Raw genomic sequence first — 27,461 nt, 5'->3', positions numbered from 1 at the left:
CAACCTTATGAAACATTCTGGGAACCTTTAAAGAACAGACAAAGTGTGTTTTGTGAACGTTCTTGCAATATCAGATGAATGTTTTATACAAACATGGTATAATCATCCGCACGACTGGACAGTTTGTGTTATGAGACATTTGCCTCAACCTAGCAAATTTTCTTGGAACTTTCACAATAACCAATTTTGGTTTGCTGGGAAAATATTACTGGTACATTGTGTTATTACATTACCTGGAAACCTAATGAGAACGTTTTGGGAACATTCTGTGGTGGTTGTTACAGATGTTGTGCACAACATTTAAATGAATGTCATCAGAACATTCCAAGGATATTTAATTTAAAACATAAAAACATATATATATTTTGAGACGTTATCATCCTAATGTTAGATAAAAGTCTAACTAGAACTTCATGGGAATCTAAGCTAATGTTCTTGGAATGTTCCCAGTTTGCTGGGTACTCTCTCTGTTATCTCTCTGTTATCATATTGTAATCTGTTGGACATGAATCTGTTCACACTTACGCTCAGGCTGTATCCCAAATAATTCACCAATTATCTGCTAACAGATAGACCACCATTTCTACCTGTTTTGTTTGCAGTCTTCCTCTTCATCAGAAGAAACTCTTTATTTCTGAGGCATAGAAGCTAGGTACCCGGTTTATAACAAGCTTTTCCAGCAGGTCCTCTCGGGCAAACTTCAGAGTTAGCCGCTCTTTACCCCGGACGAGGGGACAAAGAACATGGAGAACCAACCATGGAGCAATCAGTCCTGTCTGTTGTTCCTGTAGCCATTTTGCACTGGCCCCTAGATTCTCTCAAAGATATGCCTTTACTGGGACTTGTATATGAATAAAGGCTTTCTGATTTAGCCTGCTGGGGATTATATAGGCATAGTAGTAGAATGGAATACTCTGGGAGGATGTTAATTTGAAAGAGTTTTGCTCAGCAGAAAATGTTTACTGTGGGTAAATCAAGTCCCTGTGCGTAGTCTGCAGTGGAAAGATTGGCCCAGCTGTTTCAGTTTTGGCACCAGCGCCATTATGAGCATGCTGTTTGAGTGCTGTTATTTCTCCTTAGTTGAGTAAAATGCAGTACTCATATACAGAAGCCAATCATACTCACACTCAAGTCATTCAGTAGCCTAGCTTCTGTCAATAACACATATATAATAAATTCAAAATGCAAGCATACAACACATGGTATTGTTATACAATATTGTGGCTATGCACTGTATGCATTTAATAAAGGTGAGTAACTAACTTCATATTTGGACATTGAGTTAGCAGTAGCACAAAATATTATGACCAGTAGTGTTAAGCTATAAAATCATGTTATTAGGAATAAGTCAAGCAAATGTATCAAGCATCTCAGAGTAGGAGTGCTGATCTAGGATCAGTTTTGCCTATTAGATCGCAATTAATAAGATTTGCATAGACAGGGGGGACCTGATCCTAGTTCAGCACTCCTACTCTAAGACGCTTGATACAAATGGCCCCAGAGATCTCAAGTTAAAAGCTGATTTTCATGTAGAGTTGAAAGAAAATAGCCTATTATCCTTCCGGGACATTTCTACCTCTGAGTTCCTGGGGCTTGGAGCGCTGTCGAAAGGGCAGAGACATGCTCAGTACCGAAGGAGAAGGCTTCTGCTGGAACACCACAGGTGGCTAGGGGAGCTCACGAGGAACTGATGAGGAGCTGATGAGGAGCTGATGAGGAACTGATGAGGAGCTGATGAGGAGCTGATGAGGAGCTGATGAGGAGCTGATGAGGAGCTGATGAGGAGCTGATGAGGAGCTGATGTGGGTGGAACGTTTGTCTGTGGGTCTTGAGAGGTCTGGGCTCATTGAAAGAGCTTTAGGGTCAGTGGAGCAGCAGCATTGTGAGTGAGCAGGAAAGGCTGTCTGGCCAACCCAGGAAGAACGGAGCAGAGCAGCAGGAGAGTGACATGGTCAGAATTAGAGAATAAAAGCCTGGAACTGAGTCTAAAACGTACAATAAGGTCCAGTAATTGAGTCTACTGTATAGTTGGTGTCCTGAGTATAGAGCGATTGACTATCTAAATTACTTCTCCAAAACTTCATCAGTTCTCTTCTCCTTCAGATCTGATGCCTGAGTCTTTGTGCTACTTTACCTGGGAAACATCAGCAGACTATAGATCACTTATTATATATGGCAATGCTTCAGAGTCTGTTCATTCTATTGAAATCCCTCTGATACCAATCTCTCCCTCTGTTTTAAACCCTCTACTATACCCTCAGATTATTTCTCTATCTACTGTAGTCTATATCTCTGATTCTGTTGTGAGCCCCCTAGTTTCTGTGACTGTGTCTTTTGCTCTTTCTGGATGGAACCCATGACATGGCATGTGTTCCATCGTGTTTGCCTGAACCACAAACAGTCAGTGTCCACGCCACAGCCACTACGGGATAGAAAATGAACAGGGCGCTATCTACACAGGAGCTGGCGTATTGTGTGGTAGTGTGTGTCTAAGGCAGTAAGTGTTAGTGGACTATGGTATGGATGAGTTTAGTGTTCTGTGTTATGCTTTGTGGATGGAGTAAATGAATAGAGTTTATTATGAGCACTCATCCTCTGTGTACTTGAAGGGGTTGTTATTGTAGTGCTTTGATAATGAACGCCTAAGAGAAGAGGGTTGAACCATGAAACTTTAGTAATATGATTGGTTTTCTCTGTTATATTTGAGGGTTGGAAGGAGCTGGTTTTTGCATGACAAGTAGTTTTTACAAAATTGCGTTAGGCATAGTAATGATATGGCAACAACAGAGTTTTTGACACACGGGAGATGGACCAAGAGAAAGAGCCTGAGAGAGAGGAAAAGAGAGAGAGGGAGTGAGGAAGGGAGAGAGAGAGAGAAGGAGAAAAGGAGGAGGAGAGAGACTTTAATAATAGAAACCGTTTAGAGCTAAAAGCTTTTTATTTTTTTATTGAGTTCCTTTCAGCAGCTAAATGAGGCAGTGTATGAGTCCTGGTTTGATTTGTCTGCCAGGGACCATGTCCGTTTATTGAGATTGAGAGTGTTCCCTGGGCACAGTAATGAACCATTTTATGATTCATTATTCCACTGCTGATTCCTGCTGCCAAGTCTGCAAACTTTCTAATTAACTTAGGTCAAACATTCACACAGTTTTCTTCTAATTATCGATGCTTATTGCAGAACGGACACCGCCACAGAAAAAGCCACAGAGGAATAAATTGATGTGGAGAGAGAGGATTTATTCTTGTGGTGGGTGAATGTTAGGGAAACATTGAGGCAACGAATGGCAGGGAGAGTTTTGCTGAATCATTTCCGGGGAAGAGCTCAGGGGAATATAATCTTACAGGGAATCACAGAGAAACAGGGATAGGAGAGGAAGCCCTTTCCTGCAGTCAAATGACCTAGTGACCTCATGGGTGGAATGTTATTCGTATTTTTCACTAATTTCATCATTCATAAAGAAACAACGACAAACAAATTCTGAAGATCTGGTGTGTCTATGTCAAACGGTTTTGTTATATTTCAATTTTCTGTGATGTATATTAAGTGTAGTTTTGGGATGCAAACTCAAAATTTAATGCATGTCTATCTGACATGGTACAGGTGTCTTCTCTTTTTAAAGCCCGTAAACGTGTGTGAGGTGTATACTTTTGTTTCAAATTATATTTGATTATGTCATGTCCTGACCTGACCAGTAAAAGAGGTTGTTTGTTATTGTAGTTTGGTCAGGGCGTGGCAGGAGGTGTTTGTTTAGAGTATTTCGGGGATTGTTGGGCTATGTTCTTATTTAAGAGGGGTGTTTGTTTAGAGTGTTTCGGTGTTTGTTGGGCTATGTTCTTGTTAGTCTATTTCTATGTTAGTTCTAGTATGTCTATTTCTATGTGGTGTTTATTGGGTTGACCTTCAATTGGAAGCAGCTGCTCCTCGTTGCTTCTAATTGAAGGTCCTATTTAAGAGGGGTGTTTTTTCTATAGGATTTGTGGGTAGTTGTTTCCTGTTTAGTGTTTGTTGCACCTGACAGGATTGTTTCTCGGCGATGTTTGTTGTTTTGTGAAGTGTTTACGTTTTCCTTCATTAAAGAAGATGAGTATTCACATTCCCGCTGCGATTTGGTCCAATCCCTACGACACCCGTGACTGATTAAGACTACCAAGAAACACTGTGTATGACCCTGATTTAGCCAACTGCAGTAAAAGGTTAAATAAAAACCACTGAAAGAATCCCATCACACACTTAAAGATGCAATCCAGGATCTTCAGCACTTGCAAATTCATAACATATCATACGAAATGGATGATGTAGTACACAATTGTGTACACTTTTTGGGGACCCATTTAGGCTTGTGAGTGCTCCTTCTGGCTGAAATTATAGAAAACCTACACCTCTTTAACTCCTGGGTCTGTCTTTAGTTTCATCATCTCTTTAACTCCTGGGTCTGTCTTTAGTTTCATCACCTCTTTAACTCCTGGGTCTGTCTTTAGTTTCATCATCTCTTTAACTCCTGCGTCTGTCTTTAGTTTCATCACCTCTTTAACTCCTGGGTCTGTCTTTAGTTTCATCACCTCTTTAACTCCTGGGTCTGTCTTTAGTTTCATCACCTCTTTAACTCCTGGGTCTGTCTTTAGTTTCATCACCTCTTTAACTCCTGGGTCTGTCTTTAGTTTCATCACCTCTTTAACTCCTGGGTCTGTCTTTAGTTTCATAATCTCTTTAACTCCTGGGTCTGTCTTTAGTTTCATCATCTCTTTAACTCCTGGGTCTGTCTTTAGTTTCATCACCTCTTTAACTCCTGGGTCTGTCTTTAGTTTCATCACCTCTTTAACTCCTGGGTCTGTCTTTAGTTTCATCACCTCTTTAACTCCTGGGTCTGTCTTTAGTTTCATCACCTCTTTAACTCCTGGGTCTGTCTTTAGTTTCATAATCTCTTTAACTCCTGGGTCTGTCTTTAGTTTCATCATCTCTTTAACTCCTGGGTCTGTCTTTAGTTTCATCACCTCTTTAACTCCTGGGTCTGTCTTTAGTTTCATCACCTCTTTAACTCCTGGGTCTGTCTTTAGTTTCATCACCTCTTTAACTCCTGGGTCTGTCTTTAGTTTCATCACCTCTTTAACTCCTGGGTCTGTCTTTAGTTTCATCACCTCTTTAACTCCTGGGTCTGTCTTTAGTTTCATCACCTCTTTAACTCCTGGGTCTGTCTTTAGTTTCATCACCTCTTTAACTCCTGGGTCTGTCTTTAGTTTCATCACCTCTTTAACTCCTGGGTCTGTCTTTAGTTTCATCACCTCTTTAACTCCTGGGTCTGTCTTTAGTTTCATCACCTCTTTAACTCCTGGGTCTGTCTTTAGTTTCATCACCTCTTTAACTCCTGGGTCTGTCTAGTTTCATCACCTCTTTAACTCCTGCGTCTGTCTTTAGTTTCATCATCTCTTTAACTCCTGGGTCTGTCTTTAGTTTCATCACCTCTTTAACTCCTGCGTCTGTCTTTAGTTTCAGAGAAGCTTCACACACCTGTGTAATATAATGGTTATTGCACCAGGCTGAAGATGGTATTAATAGTTTTGCAGACACAGCTGCTATACGGTAAGTAATCACTGGTGTTGCTGGAACCCTTTTCATTTCAGAGATAACCACTTAAACACACATTCGGCTATATTTACATTTATGTTGTCATAGTAACGGAAGAATAAAGATAAAGACAGCATTTAAGTACAGGAAAACCCAAACATGTTCTTTCTTTAGTCTTGAAGTTGGAATAAAGTTAAAATCCCCTGCATGCAGAGCAGTGGCAGGCCCTGTCATTTCCGTTCTATTGTACACATCAGCTGTGAGCAATGTGCTTATTACAATAGAATGGTGAGGAGTGACTAATTTCGTGTGTAGATGAAAGAGTGGGTGAAGTGAAGCTTTGCTGGTTAGAATGAATGGAAGGATTAGTCCTCCTCGCCTTTGGAGGGAGGCTGCTGTCCCTCTCTCCCTCTTTCTTTCTCCCAGCTAATGAGAGAGAGCGCGAGAGAGAGAGCAAACAAGCCCAACATTAATGCCCAAACCACCAGCTAAAAGCACATGAATGTTAGCTACTGCTCTGCCGTGGTGCCGTAGTAGCTGTGGCGTGGACACTGTGACTGTTTGTGGTTCAGGCACCCCTCTGGACGTCTTCAGGCAAAAATGATGGAACACATGCCATGTCATGGGTTCCATCCAAAAAGAGCAAAATACACAGTCACAGAAACTAGGGGGCTCACAACATAAATCAGAGCTATAGTCTACAGTAGATAGAGAAATAATCTGAGGGTATAGTAGAGGGTTTAAAATGGAGGGAGAGATTGGTATCAGAGGGATCTCAATAGAATGAACAGACTCTGAAGCATTGCCATATATAATAAGTGATCTATAGTCTGCTGATGTTTCCCAGGTAAAGTAGCACAAAGACTCAGGCATTAGAACTGAAGGAGAAGAGAACTGATTACGTTTTGGAGAAGTAATTTAGATAGTCATTCGCTCTACACTCAGGACACCAACTATATAGTAGATTCAATTACTGGACCTTATTGTAACTTTTAGAGGAATACCACTATTTATGTGGGTAATGGGTAATTCATTTACAGTATAACAATATGGATTATTGAAAAGAGAAGTGATTTAATTTAGGCTAAAAGGGGTAGTAAAAGACATCTAAAAGTCTGTGCCGTGTGCATCCATCCAGCCTACCTCAGGCTCATCCTATGGCTGAAATAGACATGTTCTTTCTGTCACCCAGCTCACGCTATGCTGAAGATCATCTCAGTCCTCCTCAACATCAAGACAGATTTATGGAGCGAGAGACTGAGAGAGAAAAGCAAAAGTCATTTTGAAAGGAAATGACTGTATGGGGGATTTAAAGTCTGTTTTTCACTCAGAGGGAGAAGACAGCTGAAATCAACACACGGCTCTATTTATATTTCTACCGTTCCTCTTGATTTGATTCGCTCTGTCTTCCGCCCCATACTCGTCCCAGCACCCCCTGCACCCCCCTCCCTACTCCCACCCCTAAAGTGTATGCCCAGTGAAGGGGCACTATCGTTTAACCACACGCTAATGAGAACAGTCAGCACACCAGACTCCACTTCACTCACCACCAAGCTCACAAATTACATTTCATTTGTTTATTATTGACTGCATCACTTTAATTAGAAAAAGTCTTTGGGCGGAGATCTCTCCAGTCTTTCATTTCATATTCGTGATTCTTAGGAGATGTTCTGTGTTTGATTTGCTCTTCACAGTTTGGGAAGCTTGGGAGCAGGATTGAGGGCTTCAATCAGAAATACAGTTTTCAACAGTTTTATTCATATGAACACAGTGTATCTCATGAACCACATATTAATGTAGGCTACTGCATGTTACTTGGATTAGATTCAGTGTTACTTGAGTTGGTTACACGGGGGGTTCTGTAAATACGTGTTTTAGCGAACTTCCATCTACTTTTTCTGAGAGAAGTAACATTAGCATATGTTCTGTGAAGTTCACTTAAATTGTGTCGACCTTTCTCTTCTTCTGTCTCTGGAAAACATGCATTCCTTCAGAGTGCCCAGACCTTGTTTTACGAAGTCATTGTAGATGTGTGAGGTGGTGCCAGTTTCAGGCAGCTATTTGTTTTTCATCTGTTGGATGAAGGTTTGTAAGACCAGGGTTTTAAACACACTGCCGGACCAGATGAGACAGCTTTGGAAAGAGAGAGAGAGAGAGAGGTGGATGCTAAGGAGAGGGATGTGGGGCGTGGCAGTTGTTGCCATGTTCGAGATTGCAGGCTATGTAGTTAATGGGATCCAAAAAATAGCCCACATCTGCCAGTGTAAAAAAACGATGATTACCCCTGCGCTGTGTGTATTAAAAAGAAATGTGTACTGTACTTGGTTGTTAAAAGGACCTCCTTTACTATTGTATGGAGAATGTATGTTCTATTACCACCACTGTATATATAGCTGGTTCTATTGTATGTAGAATAGAGGTTCTATTACCACCACTGTATAGCTGGTTCTATTGTATGTAGAATAGAGGTTCTATTACCACCACTGTAATACTGGTTCTATTGTATGGAGAATGTATGTTCTATTACCACCAATGTATAGCTGGTTCTATTGTATGGAGAATGTATGTTCTATTAATACCACTGTATATATAGCTGGTTCTATTGTTTGGAGAATGTATGTTCTATTGCCACCACTGTATATATAGCTGGTTCTATTGTTTGGAGAATGTATGTTCTATTGCCACCACTGTATATATAGCTGGTTCTATTGTATGGAGAATGTATGTTCTATTACCACCACTGTATAGCTGGTTCTATTTTATGTAGAATGTATGTTATATTACCAGCATGGTGCAGTTAGATCTCTTGGCCACTCTTCAGAGGAACGGTAAAAAGATCTTCATGAAGATGATTTCGATAATAATGGTTATTACTTCTTCAAAGGCCTTATCCATTTAATAGCTGGAGTTCTATCATCCCAAATGGATTTGTTATGTGGGATCGTTTGAATTCCCGCCTGTAATATATCACACCAGACGTGTCTGTCTGTGTGTGTATTAGCAGCCTTTTATAATGCTGGATTAAGATTAAGTAGTGCTGAGTGATTAATCAAAATCTTGGTTATTTTCTCATTTTTTTAACAACTAATTGACTGACAGGTTAAATTATTTGAATTCCACTTTCTATTTGTTTTTCTTCTTCTAGAGATACATCTGTAGCAGGGAGTTGTAGCAGGGAGTTGTAGTTTCCAACAGGCCATTGTTCTACATAATTTAGTGCATCAAATGTGGTAATTAACTACAATGACCATAATCCATTGTGCATCTAGTTGTCAGGTCTGTGTTTCTTTTACACCTGCTACAGAAGAGAGACAGGAATGCGGGGTCATGAGGCGATATAGAAAGCAGCTGATGTTTTGCAAGGTATCTCTACCTGAAAATACATGATCTAAGTGATTGTTAGTTGGTATTCAGCAGTCATAAAAGTATGCCTTATTTACTTTGAAGAACTACAAAATAGTGATTTTGTTAGACAGAATAGGCAGCAGCTATAGAGATGAGATGACTAAAATAGTAAAGTCATCAAATAAATCAAATGTAATTTACACAACAACTGAAATATTTTATTGAAGTAATGTGAATAAATGGTGGTTAATAAGTGATAAGCAGTAATGGGCAGTCACTACCATCATGGGACTTTTATTAATTGTTTTATTCTGTGTTGTTACAGCATTCAACCCACATAATCTAAACCAAAATGGAAAACCGTGATTCATTTTTAATAATCGAACCGAAACTGAACAGACTTCAAAAAGCACTAATCGCTCAGCACTAAGATTAAGCAGAAGGCAGAGATACATTTTGATTGCTGTTCATCAGAGCCTGTGCCACGTTCCCGGCACCTTGAAGTAAGTGTGTGTGTGTGTGTGTGTGTGTGTGTGTGTGTGTGTGTGTGTGTGTGTGTGTGTGTGTGTGTGTGTGTGAGAGATGTTGTGTTTGAGGGATGTTGTGTGTGTGAGGGATGGTCTCACACGGAGATGCTCCATAAATCAAATTCATAATTGTTTCCCTACTTAGAGTGCAGTCCTGTTCCATAAAGGGGCAAAGCCTTAAAGGGGCTGATGGATCACCTTTTCAAGATATCAGAGAGAGGCCTGTTTCTTAGAAAGATGAGCCCCACAAAGTGCTCAGGGGCCATGTCTGCCTGTGCAAGCAAGCAAGCAGGTCAGAGCGAGGGTGGGGGTGAGGGCGGGGGTGAGGGCAAGGGTGAAGGTGGGGGCAGATCGGGTGAGGGCGAAGGGTGGGGGCAGGTCAGGGCGAGGCTGGGAGTGAGGGTTGGGGTGAGGGCGAGGGTGGGGGCAGGTCGGGGTGAGGGTGGGGGCAGGTCGGGGCGAGGGTGGGGGTGAGGGCAGATCGAGCCCCTTCTCTCTCTAACCTGACAGTTCGTCAGCAACTCTGAGCAGTAATTGAAAATCATGGGAAAAGTGGATAATGATCGTTTATTTGTGTGAAATTCAAACGAGAAGGGGAGAACGCTGGACTTGGTGGTTCAGCGGCTTATCTGGCTGTGGTTGGCTGAGTAATTAAATCAGGAAAGCCAGTGAAGTTATGCTCAGCTCAGCGCCTCGTCCTGTTTCTCCTTTAATCAAGAGCCCATTAAACCTCTGATTGCATGCCCCATCTTCTGACTCCAGCTCAGCTATTAAACAGGAACTGAAAGCCTTTCTCTGTTGCGGGGGGTTGGTGGCATGCACAGGATGCAAAGTAAGAGATAAATAGCAGGACAGGTATTGGGTAAAGAACTGAAAGCCTTTTATATGGTAGCAGATCAAGAGTAATGGGGAGATAAGGAATTGGGTGGGGCGGGGGGGGGTGTTAGGAGAGGGGCGTTATAGCACTCACAGGATACAAAGTAATATATAAAGTGCAGGAGTGGTAATAGAAGGATAGAGAGGGACAGCGACATGCTGGTGGTGGAATATATGTGGACATGAGTCTAACATTCAGCATGTTTTCCAATTCTGGTTAAATGGGTGATCAGGCCCATAAATCCCTTTCATAAAGTACAACTGACTTGTGAGATATAGCTCTGACCTTAAGTTATACACACACACACATTAGGAACCATGCTCTTTCCATGACATAGACTAAACAGGTGAATCCAGGGAAACCTATGATCCTTTACTAATGTCGCAAATCCACTTCAATCAGTGTAGATGAAGGGGAGGAGACAGGTTAAAGAAGGATTTTTAAGCCTTGAGATAATTGAGACATGAATTGTGTATGTGTGCCATTCAGAGGGCGAAAGGGCAAGGCAAAAGATTTAAGTGCCGTAGAATGGTGCCAGGCACACTGGTTTGAGTGTGTCAAGAACTGCAACGCTGCTTGGTTTTTCACGGTCAACAGTTTTCCATGTGTATCAAGAATGGTTCACCAACCAAAAGACATCCAGCCAACTTGACAGAACTGTGGGAACCAACATGAGCCAGCAGCCCTGTGGAATGCTTTTGACACCTTGTAGAGTCCATGCAACTCAATATTAGGAAGGTTTTCCTAATATTTTGTACACTCAGTGTACATATATCTTTATATTCCAGACTCCCTAATATTTCCATATATCTTAATTATATTATTTAATTTGGGGGATTTGTGTATATTGTTTTGTATTGCTAGGTATTACTACACTGTTGGAGTTAAGAACATAAGCATTTCGCTACACCCGTGACAACATCTGCTAAATATGTGTAGGTGACAAATAACATATGGTTTGATTTAATTTTTCATTTGATGTCCCAGACACACTGCTCTCTCTCTGATGAACAGTTTCAGGTCTGGGCCAGCTCACTACATATACAGTATACTGTACATTGTGATGGAGTCAGACCACACCGGCAGAGGGGACAAAGTCATTCAGCCAGAAGGGATATTTGTATTTGTATTTACTATGGATCCCCATTAGTTCCTGCCAAGGCAGCAGCTATTCTTCCTGGGGTCCAGCAAAATTAAGGCAGTTATTGTAACGCGTGCCGTGTGTGGAGGACCAAGACGCAACAGGGAAGTGTATACTCATCTTCTCTTTTTAATATATAAGAAGGAGAAACAAAATAAACACGTATACAACTAACAAAAACGACACTAAGAGTTCTGTCAGGTGACAAGCACAAAACAGAATACAACTACCCACAAACCACAATACAAACACACCCCTAATTATAGGACCTTCAATCAGAGGCAACGATAGACAGCTGCCTCCAACTGAAGGCCCCAACACCAAATAACTAAACATAGAAATACAAATGACTAGACAGCACATAGAAATAAACTAACATAGAACAATAACCAAAACCCTGGACTAATAAATAAAATACCCCTCTCCATGGACACATACACACAACCATCCTGAACCACATAAAACAAATACCCCCTGCCACGTCCTGACCAAACTAAACACTAACAAATCACACCTTTACAGGTCAGAACGTGACAGTTATATACAATTAAAAACATTGCATTACATTCACAACAGATTTCACAACACATTAAGTGTGTGCCCTCAAGCCACTACCCTACTACCATATATCTACAACACAAAATGTAGGTGTGTATGTGTGTAGAGTGTGTGTGTGTTTCTTTACAATCCCCTCTGTTAGGTGTATTTGTATCTGTTTTTTTAATCAAATTTGATTGCTTGCATGAGTAACCTGCTCTGCTCTTAAATGCAAGTAAAACTAAATGCATGCTCTTAAACCGATCGCTGCCCACACCTGCCCACCTGCCCACCCGTCCAGCGGTTCTGACTTAGAATATGTGGACAACTACAAATACCTAGATGTCTGATTAGACTGTAAACTCTCCTTCCACTCACATTAAGCATCTCCAAACCAAAATAAAATCTAGAATCGGCTTCCTATTTTGCAACAAAGCATCCTTCACTCATGCTGCGAAACATACCCTCGTAAAACTGACTATCTTACCGATCCTCGACTTCGGCGATGTCATCTATAAAATAGCCTCCAACACTCTACTCAGCAAATTGGATGCAGTCTATCACAGTGCCATCCGTTTTGTCACCAAAGCCCCATATACTACCCACCACTGCGACCTGAATGCTCTCGTTGGCTGGCCCTCGCTTCATATTCGTCGCCAAACTCACTGGCTCCAGGTCATCTATAAGTCTTTGCTAGGTAAAGCCTAGCAAAGCCCGCCTTATCTCAGCTCGCTGGTCACCATAGCAGCACCCACCCGTAGCACGTACTCCAGCAGGTATATTTCACTGGTCATCCCCAAAGCCTATTCCTCCTTTGACCGCATTTCCTTCCAGTTCTCTGCTGCCAATGACTGGAACGAATTGCAAAAATCACTGATGCTGGAGACTCATATCTCCCTCACTAACTTTAAGCACCAGCTGTCAGAGCAGCTCACAGATCACTGCACCTGTACATAGCACATCTGTAAATAGCCCATCCAACTACCTCATCCCCATACTGTTATTAGTTGTATTTATTTTACTCCTTTGCACCCCAGTATCTCTACTTGCACACTCATCTTCTGCACATCTATCACTCCAGTGTTTAATTTCTATATTGTAATTATTTCGCCACTATGGCCTATTTATTGCCTTACCTACCTTATCCTACCTCATTTGCACACACTGTATATATCAAATCAAATGTGTTTATATAGCCCTTCTTACATCAGCTGATATCTCAAAGTGCCATACAGAAACCCAGCCTAACCCCAAACCCCAAACACCCCAAACCCCGAAACCCAGCCTAACCCCAAACCCCAAACAGCAAGCAATGCAGGTGCTTCTACACCTGCATTGCTTGCTGTTTTGGGGTTTTAGGCTGGGTTTCTGTACAGCACTTTGAGATATCAGCTGATGTAAGAAGGGCTATATAAATACATTTGATTTGATTTGATTTAGAAGCAAGGTGGCTAGGAAAAACTCCCTAGAAAGGCCAAAACCTAGGAAGAAACCTAGAGAGGAACCAGGCTATGAGGGGTGGCCAGTCCTCTTCTGGCTGTGCCGGGTGGAGATTATAACAGAACATGGTCAAGATGTTCAAATGTTCATAAATGACCAGCATGGTCAAATAATAATAATCACAGTAGTTGTCGAGGGTGTAACAGGTCAGCACCTCAGGAGTAAATGTCAGGTAGCACGTTCGGTGAACAGGTCAGGGTTCCATAGCCGCAGGCAGAACAGTTGAACCTGGAGCAGCAGCACGGCCAGGTGGACTGTGGACAGCAAGGAGTCATCATGCCAGGTAGTCCGGAGGCATGGTCTTAGGGCTCAGGTCCTTCGAGAGAAAGAAAGAAAGAGAGAACAAGAATTAGAGAGAGCATACTGAAATTAACACAGGACACCGGATAAGACAGGATAAATACTCCAGATATAACAGACTGACCCTAGCCCCCCGACACATAAACTACTGCAGCATAAATACTGGAGGCTGAGACAGGAGGGGTCAGGAGACACTGTGGCCCCATCCGATGATACCCCCAGACAGGGCCAAACAGGCAGGATATAACTCCACCCACTTTGCCAAAGCACAGCCCCCACACCACTAGAGGGATATCTTCAGCCACCAACTTACCATCCTGAGACAAGGCCAAAGGGGGGGCGCCAACCCAGACAGGAAGACCACGTCAGTGACCCACTCAAGTGACGCACCCCTCCTAGGGACGGCATGGAAGAGCACCAGTAAGCCAGTGACTCAGTCCCTGTAATAGGGTTAGAGGCAGAGAATCCCAGTGGAGAGAGGGGAACCGGCCAGGCAGAGACAGCAAAGGCTGTTCGTTGCTCCAGTGCCTTTCCGTTCACATTCACACTCCTGGGCCAGACTACACTCGATCATAGGACCTACTGAAGAGATGTGTCTTCAATAAAGACTTAAAGGTTGAGACCGAGTCTGCGTCTCTCACATGGGTAGGCAGGCCATTCCATAAAAAATGGAGCTCTATAGGAGAATGCCCTGCCTCCAGCTGTTTGCTTAGAAATTCTAGGGACAATTAGGAGGCCTGTGTCTTGTGACCGTAGCGTACGTGTAGGTATACATGGCAGGACCAAATCGGAAAGATAGGTAGGAGCAAGCCCATGTAATGCTTTGCAGGTTAGCAGTAAAACCTTGAAATCAGCCCTTGCCTTAACAGGAAGCCAGTGTAGAGGCTAGCACTGGACTAATATGATAACATTTTGGGGTTCTAATCAGGATTCTAGCAGCTGTATTTAGCACTAAGTGAAGTTTATTTAGTGCTTTATCCGGGTAGCCGGAAAGTAGAGCATTGCAGGAGTCTAACCTAGACGTGACAAAAGGATGGATTAAGTTTCGGACAGAAAATATCTGATTTTTGAAGTGTTACGTAGATGAAAAAAAGCTGTCCTTGAAACAGTCTTGATATGTTCATCAAAAGAGAGATTAGGGTCCAGAGTAACACAGAGGTCCTTCACAGTTTTATTTGAGACAACTGTACAACCATCAAGATTAATTGTCAGATTCAACAGAAGATCTCTTTCTTTCTTCGGACCTAGAACAAGCATCTCTGTTTTGTCCGAGTTTAAAAGTAGAACGTTTGCAGCCATCCACTTCCTTATGTCTGAAACACAGGCTTCCAGCGAGGGCAATTTTGGGGCTTCACCATGTTTCATCGAAATGTACAGCTGTGTGTCATCCGCATAGCAGTGAAAGTTAACATTATGTTTTTGAATGACATCCCCTAGAGGTAAAATATTTAGTGAAAACAATAGTGGTCCTAAAACGGAACCTTGAGGAACACCAAAATTTACAGTTGATTTGTCAGAGGACAAACCATCCACAGAGACAAACTGATATCTTTCCGACAGATAAGATCTAAATCCGGCCAGAACTTGTCCGTGTAGACCAATTTGGGTTTCCAATATCTCCAAAAGAATGTGGTGAGCAATGGTATCAAAAGCAGCACTAAGATCTAGGAGCACGAGGACAGATGCAGAGCCTCGGTCTGACGCCATTAAAAGGTAATTTACCACCTTCACAAGTGCAGTCTCAGTGCTACGATGGGGTCTAAAACCAGACTGAAGCATTTCGTATACATTGTTTGTCTTCAGGAAGGCAGTGAGTTGCTGCGCAACAGCTTTTTCTAAAACTTTTGAGAGGAATAGGAGATTTGATATAGGCCAATAGTTTTTTTTATATTTTCTGGGTCAAGGTTTGGCTTTTTCAAGAGAGGCTTTATTACTGCTACTTTTAGTGAGTTTGGTACACATCAGATGGATAGAGAGCCATTTATTATGTTCAACATAGGAGGGCCAAGCACAGGAAGCAGCTCTTTCAGTAGTTTAGTTGGAATAGGGTCCAGTATGCAGCTTAAAGGTTTAGAGGCCATGATTATTTTCATTATTGTGTCAAGAGATATAGTACTAAAACACTTGAGTGTCTCCCTTGATCCTAGGTCCTGGCAGAGTTGTGCAGACTCAGGACAACTGAGCTTTGGAGGAATACTCAGATTTAAAGAGGAGTCCGTAATTTGCTTTCTAATGATCATGATCTTTTCCTCAAAGAAGTTCATGAATTTATTACTGCTGAAGTGAAAGCCATCCTCTCTTGGGGAATGCTGCTTTTTGGTTAGCTTTGTGACAGTATCAAAAATAAATTTTGGATTGTTCTTATTTTCCTCAATTAAGTTGGAAAAATAGGATGATCTAGCAGCAGTGAGGGCTCTTCGATACTGCACGGTACTGTCTTTCCATGCTAGTCGGAAGACTTCCAGTTTGGTGTGGCGCCATTTCCTTTCCAATTTTCTGGAAGCTTGCTTCAGAGCTCGGGTATTTTCTGTATACCAGGGAGCTAGTTTCTTATGACAAATGTTTTTAGTTTTTAGGGGTGCGACTGCATCTAGGGTATTGTGCAAGGTTAAATTGAGTTCCTCAGTTAACTGTTAACTGATTTTTGTCCTCTGACGTCCTTGGGTAGGCAGAGGGAGTCTGGAAGGGCATCAAGGAATCTTTGGGTTGTCTGAGAATTTATAGCACGACTTTTGATGATCCTTGGTTGGGGTCTGAGCAGATTATTTGTTGCGATTGCAAACGTAATAAAATGGTGGTCCGATAGTCCAGGATTATGAGGAAAAACATTAAGATCCACAACATTTATTCCATGGGACAAAACTAGGTCCAGAGTATGACTGTGGCAGTGAGTAGGTCTGGAGACATGTTGGACAAAACCCACTGAGTCGATGATGGCTCCGAAAGCCTTTTTGAGTGGGTCTGTGGACTTTTCCATGTGAATATTAAAGTTACCAAAAATTAGAATATTATCTGCAATGACTACAAGGTCCGATAGGAATTCAGGGAACTCAGTGAGGAACGCTGTATATGGCCCAGGAGGCCTGTAAACAGTAGCTATAAAAAGTGATTGAGTAGGCTGCATAGATTTCATGACTAGAAGCTCAAAAGTCAAAACGTGTGGGGTTTTTTGTAAATTGAAATTTGCTATCGTAAATGTTAGCAACACCTCCGCCTTTGCGGGATGCGCGGGGGATATGGTCACTAGTGTAACCAGGAGGTGAGGCCTCATTTAACACAGTAAATTCATCAGGCTTAAGCCATGTTTCAGTCAGGCCAATCACATCAAGATTTTGATCAGTGATTAGTTAATTGACTATAACTGCCTTGGAAGTGAGGGATCTAACATTTAGCAGCCCTATTTTGAGATGTGAGGTATCACAATCTCTTTCAATAATTGCAGGAATGGAGGAGGTCTTTATTCTAGTGAGATTGCTAAGGCGAACACCGCCATGTTTAGTTTTGCCCAACCTAGGTCGAGGCACAGACACGGTCTCAATGGGGATAGCTGAGCTGACTACACTGACTGTGCTAGTGGCAGACTCCACTAAGCTGGCAGGCTGGCTAACAGACTGCTGCTTGGCCTGCACCCTATTATAGACTTTTTCAATTTGATTATTGACTGTATGTTTGTTAATTCCATGTGTAACTCTGTGTTGTTGTTTGTGTGGCACTGCTTTGCTTTATCTTGGCCAGGTCGCAGTTGTAAATGAGAACTTGTTCTCAACTAGCCTACCTGGTTAAATAAAGATGAAATAAAAAACCTGATGTGGAATAGAGTTCCATGTAGTCATGTCTCTGTTTAGTACTGTGCGCCTCCCGTAGTCTGTTCTGTACTTGGGAATGTGAAGAGACCTCTGGTGGCATGTCTTGTGGGGTATGCATGGGTGTCTGAGCTGTGTACTAGTAGTTTAAACAGACATTTCGGTGCATTCAACATGTTAATAGTTCTAGTGATGACGTCAATCTCTATTGATGACGTCAATCTCTCCTCTACTTTGAGCCAGGAGAGATTGACATGCATATTATTAATGTTAGGTCTCCGTGTACATTTAAGGGCCAGCCATTTTGCCCTGTTCTGGGCCAATTGTAATTTTCCTTCTTTGTGGCACCTGACCACATGACTGGACAGTAGTCCAGGTGTGACAAAACTAGGGCCTGTAGGACATCATATTGTCTTGGATTACTTCTACATTATCCTGGACACCCAGTATAAGTATGTGATCTGCTCTACCCCCAGTGCTAGCGTGGTCATTGCCATGTTGATTGTGCTGTACTGTACACACTGTGCTGATAGTGTGTCCTCCTCTCCTCTCATCCTGTCCTGCAGCACCAGTCATCCTGAATGAGCTGAACTGGACCCAGGCTCTGGAGAGGGTTTTCATTGATAACCGCCGGGAGGACAGCTCTCTGCGCTGGCAGGTGTTCGGCAGCGCCACGGGGGTCACAAGATATTACCCAGGTAGGTCCTGGATCGTTATTAATAAGGATATTATCAACTTGAATTATAAATAAAAATGATCAAGCTGATGTTCAGAATGATGTTTTGCATTTCTTCCTTTTTCCAGCCACTCCATGGAGAGCACCCAATAAGATTGACCTGTATGACGTCCGCAGGCGGCCATGGTGGGTACACTGCAAATTGATCGGTGTTGATTTTTCAGTGTTACATTTCTAGTGTTGATTCAGGAATTCAATTTACTCTGTACGAGTTAAATTAGCACTCAGTGATGTAAAACTACCCTTAGTGTTGGTGTTTATAAGCAGAGTTATTTTTTTACACTGTGGAGAGTAAAACAGTCTCATCAAAACCACGCCCATCTTTATCATTTTTCCCAGCATGCTCTACTGCAGGTAGATTTTTTGGGATTGTTTTTAATATTTGTGTTTTTGCATGTACATTGATTGATTAATCTTATGCTACACAAAGATAAATAGCATACATTTTTCTAAACTAATCCAATCAGTTAGTTCGTTTTCGCCAATAGAAGAGGAGATTTTTAAATTTTGCTTCTGTAGTCTCACCAGGGTGCCTGCGCACCGGCCTCTATAGAGTTCCACAGTGGAGGTGTCATAATACCCATTAAAACCTAGTGGTTAAACAAGGAAATGTTTTCAATCGTTTTTCCACCATTTATTTTAGAAACACTTTTTAGAAACACTTAAAATAAGGGCTGTGTTTCGTGTAGGCTTACCCTGGCTTGACGTTTTGATAACCGTGTAAAACTCTCTCAGACGAGGTGACTTTTATCAATATATTTGACTCTATTTACGCTCATATTCGAAAATGCTAATTAGCGTTCATGTAGGCATCATGCAAAACTACAAATCCCTGCAAGCTCCAGCACGTCATCTCTAGCTGACACCTTTGCTAACAGGTATTGTGTCAATTTAAAACTTGCACAAGTTCACAGAATTGTCCATTTAAAGAAATTTAGCCAATTTATTACTTCATTTAGCTAACATTAGATAGTTAATCCAGAGATTCTTACCTTTGCCTCAATTCGGCAGTCTCATCCAGATCATCATGGCATTTGTAGTTCTTTATAATAGCCACATTAGCAGCTAATTAGCGTTTCATTTTTGGGGGGTAAATACAGACAAATATGTTGATAAAAGTCACCTTGTCCTAGAGAGATTTATACAGTTATCAAAACGTCATGTCAGGATAAGCCTACACGAAACACAGCCCTTATTTTAAGTATTTCAAAAATCCCCTATGGGAAAAATGAAAGGTGGGAAAATTATTGGAACCATTTCCCTTTTTGACCGCTAGGTTTTATGGTCCAGGATAATCAATATGTCTTTCACCTCCGATTCATTGAAGTAGAAGTCCTTGTCCAAATCGAAGATAGTGATAGCTGTTGATGTCTAGAAGCTCTTTTCGGTCATAGAAAACGATAGTGGAAACATTATGTACAAAAGAAGATCAGCACAAAAAAAATACAAAATAGCACAATTGGTCAGGAGCCCGTAAAATAACTGCCATTCCCTTCTGCGCCATTCTCATCATCGGTGGTAACTCTCCAATTCACTCGAAAAGGCAAGACGCGGGGAAATCATATTGAAGATGTGGCTTAGTGCGGGTGTGGCTTTCAATTAGGTATTTTTGGCCACTCGTGAGTGGAAATGTTGTACCAGTTTAAGTGGTCCATGGTTATGTTCATTCAAGTTTGAGCATGTCTGCTGACAGTTTTGAAGTCTTTATAAATGCGTACATAAGAGCATGTGGCAATAAAATATTATTGTAATGTCCTTAACCCAACACTGAAATCAAATCAAATTTTATTTGTCACATACACATGGTGAGCAGATGTTAATGCGAGTGTAGCGAATGCTTCTGCTTCTAGTTCTGACAGTGCAGTAATATCTAACAAGTAATCTAACAATTCCCCAACAACTACCTAATACACACACATCTAAAGGGGTGAATGAGAATATGTACATGTAAGTATATGGATGAGCAATGGCCGAGTGGCATAGGCAAGGTGCAATAGATACAGTGTATCTACATGTGATATGAGTAATGTAAGACATGTAAACATTATTAAAGTGCCATTATTTAGAGTGGCATTGTATAAAGTGACTAGTGATCCATTTATTAAAGTGGGCAGCGATTGGGTCTCAATGTAGGCAGCAGCCTCTCTGAGTTAGTGATTGCTGTTTAGCAGTCTGATGGCCTTGAGTTAGAAGCTGTTTTTCAGTCTCTCGGTCCCAGCTTTGATGCACCTGTACTGACCTCACCTTCTGGATGGGAGCGGTGTGAACAGGCAGTGGCTCGGGTGGTTGATGTCCTTGATGATCTTTTTGGCCTTCCTGTGACATCGGGTGCTGTAGGTGTCATGGAGGGCAGATAGTTTGCCCCCGGTGATGTGTTGTGCAAACCGCACCACCCTCTGGAGAGCCTTGCGTTTGAGGCGGTGCAGTTGCCGTACCAGGCTGTGATACAGCCCGACAGGATGCTCTCGATTGTGCATCTGTAAAAGTTTGTCAGGGTTTTGGGTGACAAGCCACATTTCTTCAGCCTCCTGAGGTTGAAGAGGCGCTGTTGCGTCTTCTTCACCACACTGTCTGTGTGAGTGGACCATTTCAGTTTGTCTGTGATGTGTACGCCTAGGAACTTTCCACCTTCTCCACTGCTGTCCCTTTGATGTGGATAGGAGGGTGCACCCTCTGCTGTTTCCTGAAGTCCACGATCATCTCCTTTGCTTTGTTGATGTTGAGTGAGAGGTTATTTTCCTGACACCACACTTGGAGTGCCCTCACCTCCTCCCTGTAGGCTGTCTCGTCGTTGTTGGTAATCAAGCCCACAACTGTTGTGTCATCTGCAAACTTGATGATTGAGTTGAAGGCGTGCATGGCCACACAGTCGTGGGTGAAGAGGGAGTACAGGAGGGGGCTGAGCACGCACCCTTGTTTGGGCCCCAGTGTTGAGAGTCAGCGAAGTGGAGATGTTGTTTCCTACCTTCACCACCTGGGGCGGCCTGTCTGAAAGTCCTGGACCCAATTGCACGGGGCAGGGTTGAGACCCAGGGCCTCCAGTTTGATGATGAGCTTGGAGGGTACTATGATGTTGAATGCTGAGCTGTAGTCAATGAACAGCATTCTTACATAGGTATTCCTTTTGTCCAGATGGGATAGGGCAGTGTGCAGTGTGATGGCGATTGTGTCGTCTGTGGACCTGTTGGGGCGGTATGCAAACTGAAGTGGGTCTATGGTGGCCGGTAAGGTGGAGGTGATATGATCCTTGACTAGTCTCTCAAAGCACTTCATGATGACAGAAGTGAGTGCTACGGAGTGGTAGTCATTTAGTTCAGTTATCTTTGCCTTCTTGGTTACAGGAACAATGGTAGCCATCTTGAAGTATGTGGGGACAACAGACTGGGTTAGGGAGCGATTGAATATGGGGCTCAGTCCTTGTTAGCGGTGGCACTGTGTTATCCTCGAAGCGGGCAAAGAAGGTGTTTAGTTTGTCTGGAAGCGTGACATCGTTGTCCGTGACATATCTGGTTTTCTTTTTGTAGGACGTGATTTCCTGTAGACCCTGCCAAATACGTCTCTTGTCTGAGCCGTTGAATTGCGACTCCACCTTGTCCCTGTTCTGGCATTTCGCTTGTTTGATTGCCTTGCGGAGGGAATAACTACACTGTTTATATTCAGTCATATTCCCAGACCCCTTTCCATGGTTAAATGCGGTGGATCGCGCTTTCAGTTTTGCACTTATGCCGCCATCTATCCACGGTTTGTGGTTAGGGCAGGTTTTAATAGTCACAGTGTGTACAACATCTCCAATGCACTTCTTTATAAACACACTCACTGAGTCAGCGTATAGGTCGATATTCTTCTCTGAATGACCTTGTCAAGAGATACGGACCACTTGGTTATTGAATAACACCATTGGTGTAAACTACATACACTTCCTCGTGTTAAGAATACTATATGAGGTGTAATTGCATAACACTGAAAGTGTTAATTCCCTAACACTGACAAAGTGTAACAGCGTCAGCACTAAGCAGGGTTAATTTAACACTCAAAAGTGTGGCCCCATATAGACACTGGCCCAGTGTTAAATGTAAGACTGTCAGTGTTGATTTAACACTGGAGAATTTGCTGTGGTTTAATGTTTCTTTTCTACAGAATCCTGCTTTATTCTAGGATATGCTATTCAATCTAAGGACAATAACATTGGGGAGGCACATTATTTGCTTGATATGTATGGTTCAAATAGTATATGCTTCCAATACACTTGCAACATCTCAATGAATTAAAGCAATATGTATTATAAACACATTTTATTGTTCCTGATGCACATTCTATAGAATGCCAGATATTCTGGTATCAAATATTAAAGTCCCACATATTTAAATATTTGGAATTAGAACTCTGTCAATGTCTTGTAGTGGGAAATCTAATGTAACCAATCCTATATTGTGTTCCTGCAGGCCTTAGTCTACCATGGACCTTAGTTGTTCCTCTTTCCTCCGAACTTAAAGGGATACTTCAGGGCAATGAAGCCCTATGTCTACTTCTCCGTCGCCAGATTCAGATGAATTTGTGGATACCATTTTTATGTCTCTGCGTGCTGTTTGAAGGAAGTTGCTTACTAACGTTAACGCAATGCCTGGAAATCTATGGTAACTGCAAGCATGCTAGTAGATACCATAGACTTCCAGGCATTGTGCAAACACTAGTTAGCATTTGCTCGCAAAACTAACTCTAACTTCCTTCATACTGGAAGCAGAGACATAAAAATGGTATCCATGAGTTCAGCAGACTCCCTTTAATAGAATAGTGTTGTCCTTTGTTTCAGGCCGTTGAGGTTAAAGCATTATCTAACCCCTATTTATCTCAGTGAGGTACCACAGAGAATTTATTATCTTCAATAAACCACAGCCAAGTGGCAAATAAGATATGGAATAGTAGCATTGCTGTGTTGTGTTAAGTGTTCACCTGCCATTTGGCTTGTGAATCCCTGCTGTGTTGTGTTAAGTGTTCACTTGCCATTTGGCTTGTGAATCCCTGCTGTGTCTCAGATCTCTGCTAGGGCCAGGGTTCAGAGAGGACGCCAGTTTGACGTTTTCGACAGCACAGGGGGGTGTGCGGCCAAACAGGCCCCCTTCCCCTCCACCCCTCACCCCTCCATCCCTCCATCCTGCCTCCACCTGTCATTGTCACTTCAGCTCTGTGGAAGAGTTGCCGGTTGCCTGGGTACAGATTAAAGCACCTTGGACATAATCATGACAGCCACGTTGATTAGAGTTGATGGTGGTTTCTGTCCCTGGCTGTCTCTCTATGTCCATCTCCAACTAAGCCTGGTTGGCTGTTCCAGGTCAGGCCAGGGGTTGGCCAGGGGTGTTGGATGGGCAGGACGGCAATGCACTGAGACAAACAACAAACTCCCACTATATAGGAGTAACATACATACAGTATACTCTAGGTTTATTTGTCAGGTAAAGAAGCAATGTATTTATATCAATATAAACAAAATAGAGTATGGTTGCCTGGCTACTCAGACTCCCGAGTGGCCCGGGGGTCTAAGGCACTGCATCTCAGTCCCTGGTTCGATTCCAGGCTGTATCACACCCGGCTTTGATTGCAAGTCCCATAGGGCGGCACACAATTGGCCCAGCGTGGTCCGGGTTTGGACGGGGTAGGACGTCATTGTAAATAAGAATTTGTTCTTAACTGACTTGCATAGTTAAATAAAGGTTACATATTTTAAAATAAAAAAACAATTCTCCAGCCAAATGCTACTCCACGTCCACAGATGTTAGTTTCTTATCCGCAATGAGTTTGGATCTGAGTACCTCCTCGAACACATTCGTGGCTGCCTGATTGGTCCAGAAACCGATGGATTGTGCCATAGCCAGAACACAAATGGGTAAAGAGGCATTTTGAAAATGTGTCATTGGCTTTGATAGTCTGATTTGGTTAGAGACGATCCAACCACTGATAACTTTGTAATGTACAACGCCCCTCGTGCTCCTCGTCACCACAAATCACTTCAATGATGCTAGTCTCAGACTAAAGTATGTTGCGAACAACAGAGCAGCGGAAGAATTTAGTGTCAGTCGTGAGGCAAAGAGTATGCCTCATTACACACACATATTATCATGCTATTACAAACAGTTACACACACATATAAAAGCTACTCAAGGGTGAGACTGAGTTGAAGGTGAGGGAGAAGCTAATGCTAAGCTGAACTAAACTTTTTGTCAAGTAGATGTATTTGTCAAGCTTTTATTATTTATTTTTTTATTTCACCTTTATTTAACCAGGTAGGCTAGTTGAGAACAAGTTCTCATTTACAACTGCGACCTGGCCAAGATAAAACAAAACAGTTCAACACATACAACAACACAGAGTTACACACGGAATAAACAAACATACAGTCAATAATAAAATAGAAAAAGTCTATATACAGTGTATGCAAATGAGGTAAAATAAGGGAGGTAAGGCAATAAATAGGCCATGGTGGCGAAGTAATTACAATATAGCAATTAAACACAGGAGTGATAGATGTGTAGAAGATGAATGTGCAAGTAGAGATACTGGGGTGCAAAGGAGCAAGATAAATAAATAAATAAATAAATAAATACAGTAATTGGGATGAGGTAGTTGGAAGTAAAGGTGCAGTGTATTTATATCAATATGAACAACCTAGAGCAGGGTTTCCCTGACGAAAAAAGATTGCAGTCAGAGTGCAGTTTAACTGCATTATGCGGCAAATACTGCATCCAAAATAACACCGTTTTTTTTTACTACAGCTATTCTGCAGTTACTGCGTCCAAAATACGACAGTTGACTGCAGTTACTACACTTTTACTGCAACCTTTTCTAGTAATGGTTCCTAAACTCCATCACTGGGAGGAAGTGTCCCTGCATGCCTCTGATCTATCTGACAGACTGGGGCTCTCACACAATAACTGTAAAACACTGTTCACCTCCACATGAACACGACGCCCCCAGTAATTAGGTTGTTTGTGTTAACATGCTGCAGTACACCGCTGACATATTGAAAGGAGGATCATGTCCTTGTTTTTCTCAGTACATGTACATTCGCCTCCAACATACGATATGACAACCCATTTTCATTCGCTTACACATGAGAATAGTCTTCCTTGAGGCAGAAAGAATCGAAGAGAGAAAGAGAGAGCTGTGAGAAAGGAAGGGATTTTGGATTCAGACAGGGGTAGAAAGAGAGGGATGTTTTCCATGGAAGAGCACCATGACACCCCCTGGTTCTCCATGTTTGTCACTGCCATTTCTCCCATGTTTCTCCTCTCTGCCTGTTGGTCTCCGACTCTCCATCCATCCTATCTGAAAGTTCCTGTGGAATGTTGCCTAGCAACCTGTGCCCATGCAGCGTTCAGAGGCGTTACCGTGGCAGGGAGTGCCATGATGTGTCAGGTCAAGCTTGTATGATTATGGTCTAACACACTGCGTCCGGTTGTGACACTCTCTTGAGGGGTCAGCCAATCGCAGGGGGCTAAAAGATAGCCCATTAGATTAGGTAAGCCAATCACGTGTCTGTTAGGTGACAGCAATAGATAAGCAAACCTTTCAAGGGAATGGGGGTAGCACATACAGTGAGGGAAAAAAGTATTTGATCCCCTGCTGATTTTGTACGTTTGCCCACTGACAAAGAAATGATCAGTCTATAATTTTAATGGTAGGTTTATTTGAACAGTGAGAGACAGAATAACAAAAAAAAAATCCTGAAAAACCCATGTCAAAAATGTTATAAATTGATTTGCATTTTAATGGGGAAATAAGGATTTGACCCCCTCTCAATCAGAAAGATTTCTGGCTCCCAGGTGTCTTTTATACAGGTAACGAGCTGAGATTAGGAGCACACTCTTAAAGGGAGTGCTCCTAATCTCAGTTTGTTACCTGTATAAAAGACACCTGTCCACAGAAGCAATCAATCAATCAGATTCCAAACTCTCCACCATGGCCAAGACCAAAGAGCTCTCCAAGGATGTCAGAGACAAGATTGTAGACCTACACAAGGCTGGAATGGGCTACAAGACCATCGCCAAGCAGCTTGGTGAGAAGGTGACAACAGTTGGTGTGATTATTCGCAAATGGAAGAAACACAAAAGAACTGTCAATATCCCTTGGCCTGGGGCCCCATGCAAGATCTCACCTCGTGGAGTTGCAATGATCATGAGAACAGTGAGGAATCCGCCCAGAACTACACGGGAGGATCTTGTCAATGATCTCAAGGCAGCTGGGACCATAGTCACCAAGAAAACAATTGGTAACACACTACGCCATGAAGGACTGAAATCCTGCAGCGCCTGCAAGGTCCCCCTGCTCAAGAAAGCGCATATACATGCCCGTCTGAAGTTTGCCAATGAACATCTGAATGATTCAGAGGACAACTGGGTGAAAGTGTTGTGGTCAGATGAGACCAAAATGGAGCTCTTTTGCATCAACTCAACTCGCCGTGTTTGGAGGAAGAGGAATGCTGCCTGTGACCCTAAGAACACCATCTCCACCGTCAAACATGGAGTTGGAAACATTATGCTTTGGGGGTGTTTTTCTGCTAAGGGGACAGGACAACTTCACCGCATCAAAGGGACGATGGACAGGGCCATGTACCGTCAAATATTGGGTGAGAACCTCGTTCCCTCAGCCAGGGCATTGAAAATGGGAAATAAAAGGATGGCTTTCATGCACAGTTTGTGACCTAATAGACCTCCACCTTTACGGGAATGAGTTTAGGGCTGGTTGACCTGACCTTTAGATGTGCCGGTTGGGGTCCTGTGTGTGTGTGTGTGTGTGTGTGTGTGTGTGTGTGTGTGTGTGTGTGTGTGTGTGTGTGTGTGTGTGTGTGTGTGTGTGTGTGTGTATGAGTGTGTATGATTTCCCCTTTGAGGAAATCGGGGAAAGGGAGATGATGAGGCTGCCTTGCTTGGTGCTTCCACAGATGGGCTCGTTCCCTCCCTCCCTCGTTCCCTCCCTTCCTCCCTCCATCTGTCTGTCTGTCTGCTCTGCCCCCACTAACGGCCTCAGGAAAATTAATGGTCCAGTCAATACACTTGAAAGTTTCCAATTGCTCTGACATTAATTATTGACATTTGTCCATTATAATGTCTGTTCAGGTTATCAAAGGAAGTCAGGGAA

At 42.5% G+C, this 27,461-nt stretch overlaps 1 protein-coding gene across 8 annotated transcripts in view; it reads left to right on the top strand.

Moving 5' to 3' along the window:
- Positions 1-27,461, top strand: part of LOC115207482 (voltage-dependent calcium channel subunit alpha-2/delta-2-like) — a 267,881-nt gene that overhangs the window by 169,387 nt on the left and 71,033 nt on the right. For all 8 annotated transcript variants that reach the window (XR_003881017.1, XM_029774577.1, XM_029774579.1 and 5 more), the window contains 2 exons: positions 18,160-18,291; positions 18,398-18,455. Coding sequence is in view for 7 of the 8 variants with exons in the window: in XM_029774577.1 (XP_029630437.1) it covers positions 18,160-18,291; positions 18,398-18,455 (190 nt within the window). In the remaining variant the exon portion in view is untranslated. The remainder of the gene's footprint in view (positions 1-18,159; positions 18,292-18,397; positions 18,456-27,461) is intronic.

The sequence above is a fragment of the Salmo trutta genome, chromosome 14, assembly GCF_901001165.1.
Source record: "Salmo trutta chromosome 14, fSalTru1.1, whole genome shotgun sequence".
Lineage (NCBI taxonomy): Eukaryota > Metazoa > Chordata > Actinopteri > Salmoniformes > Salmonidae > Salmo > Salmo trutta.
This window is presented reverse-complemented; position numbering and strand designations above follow the sequence as displayed.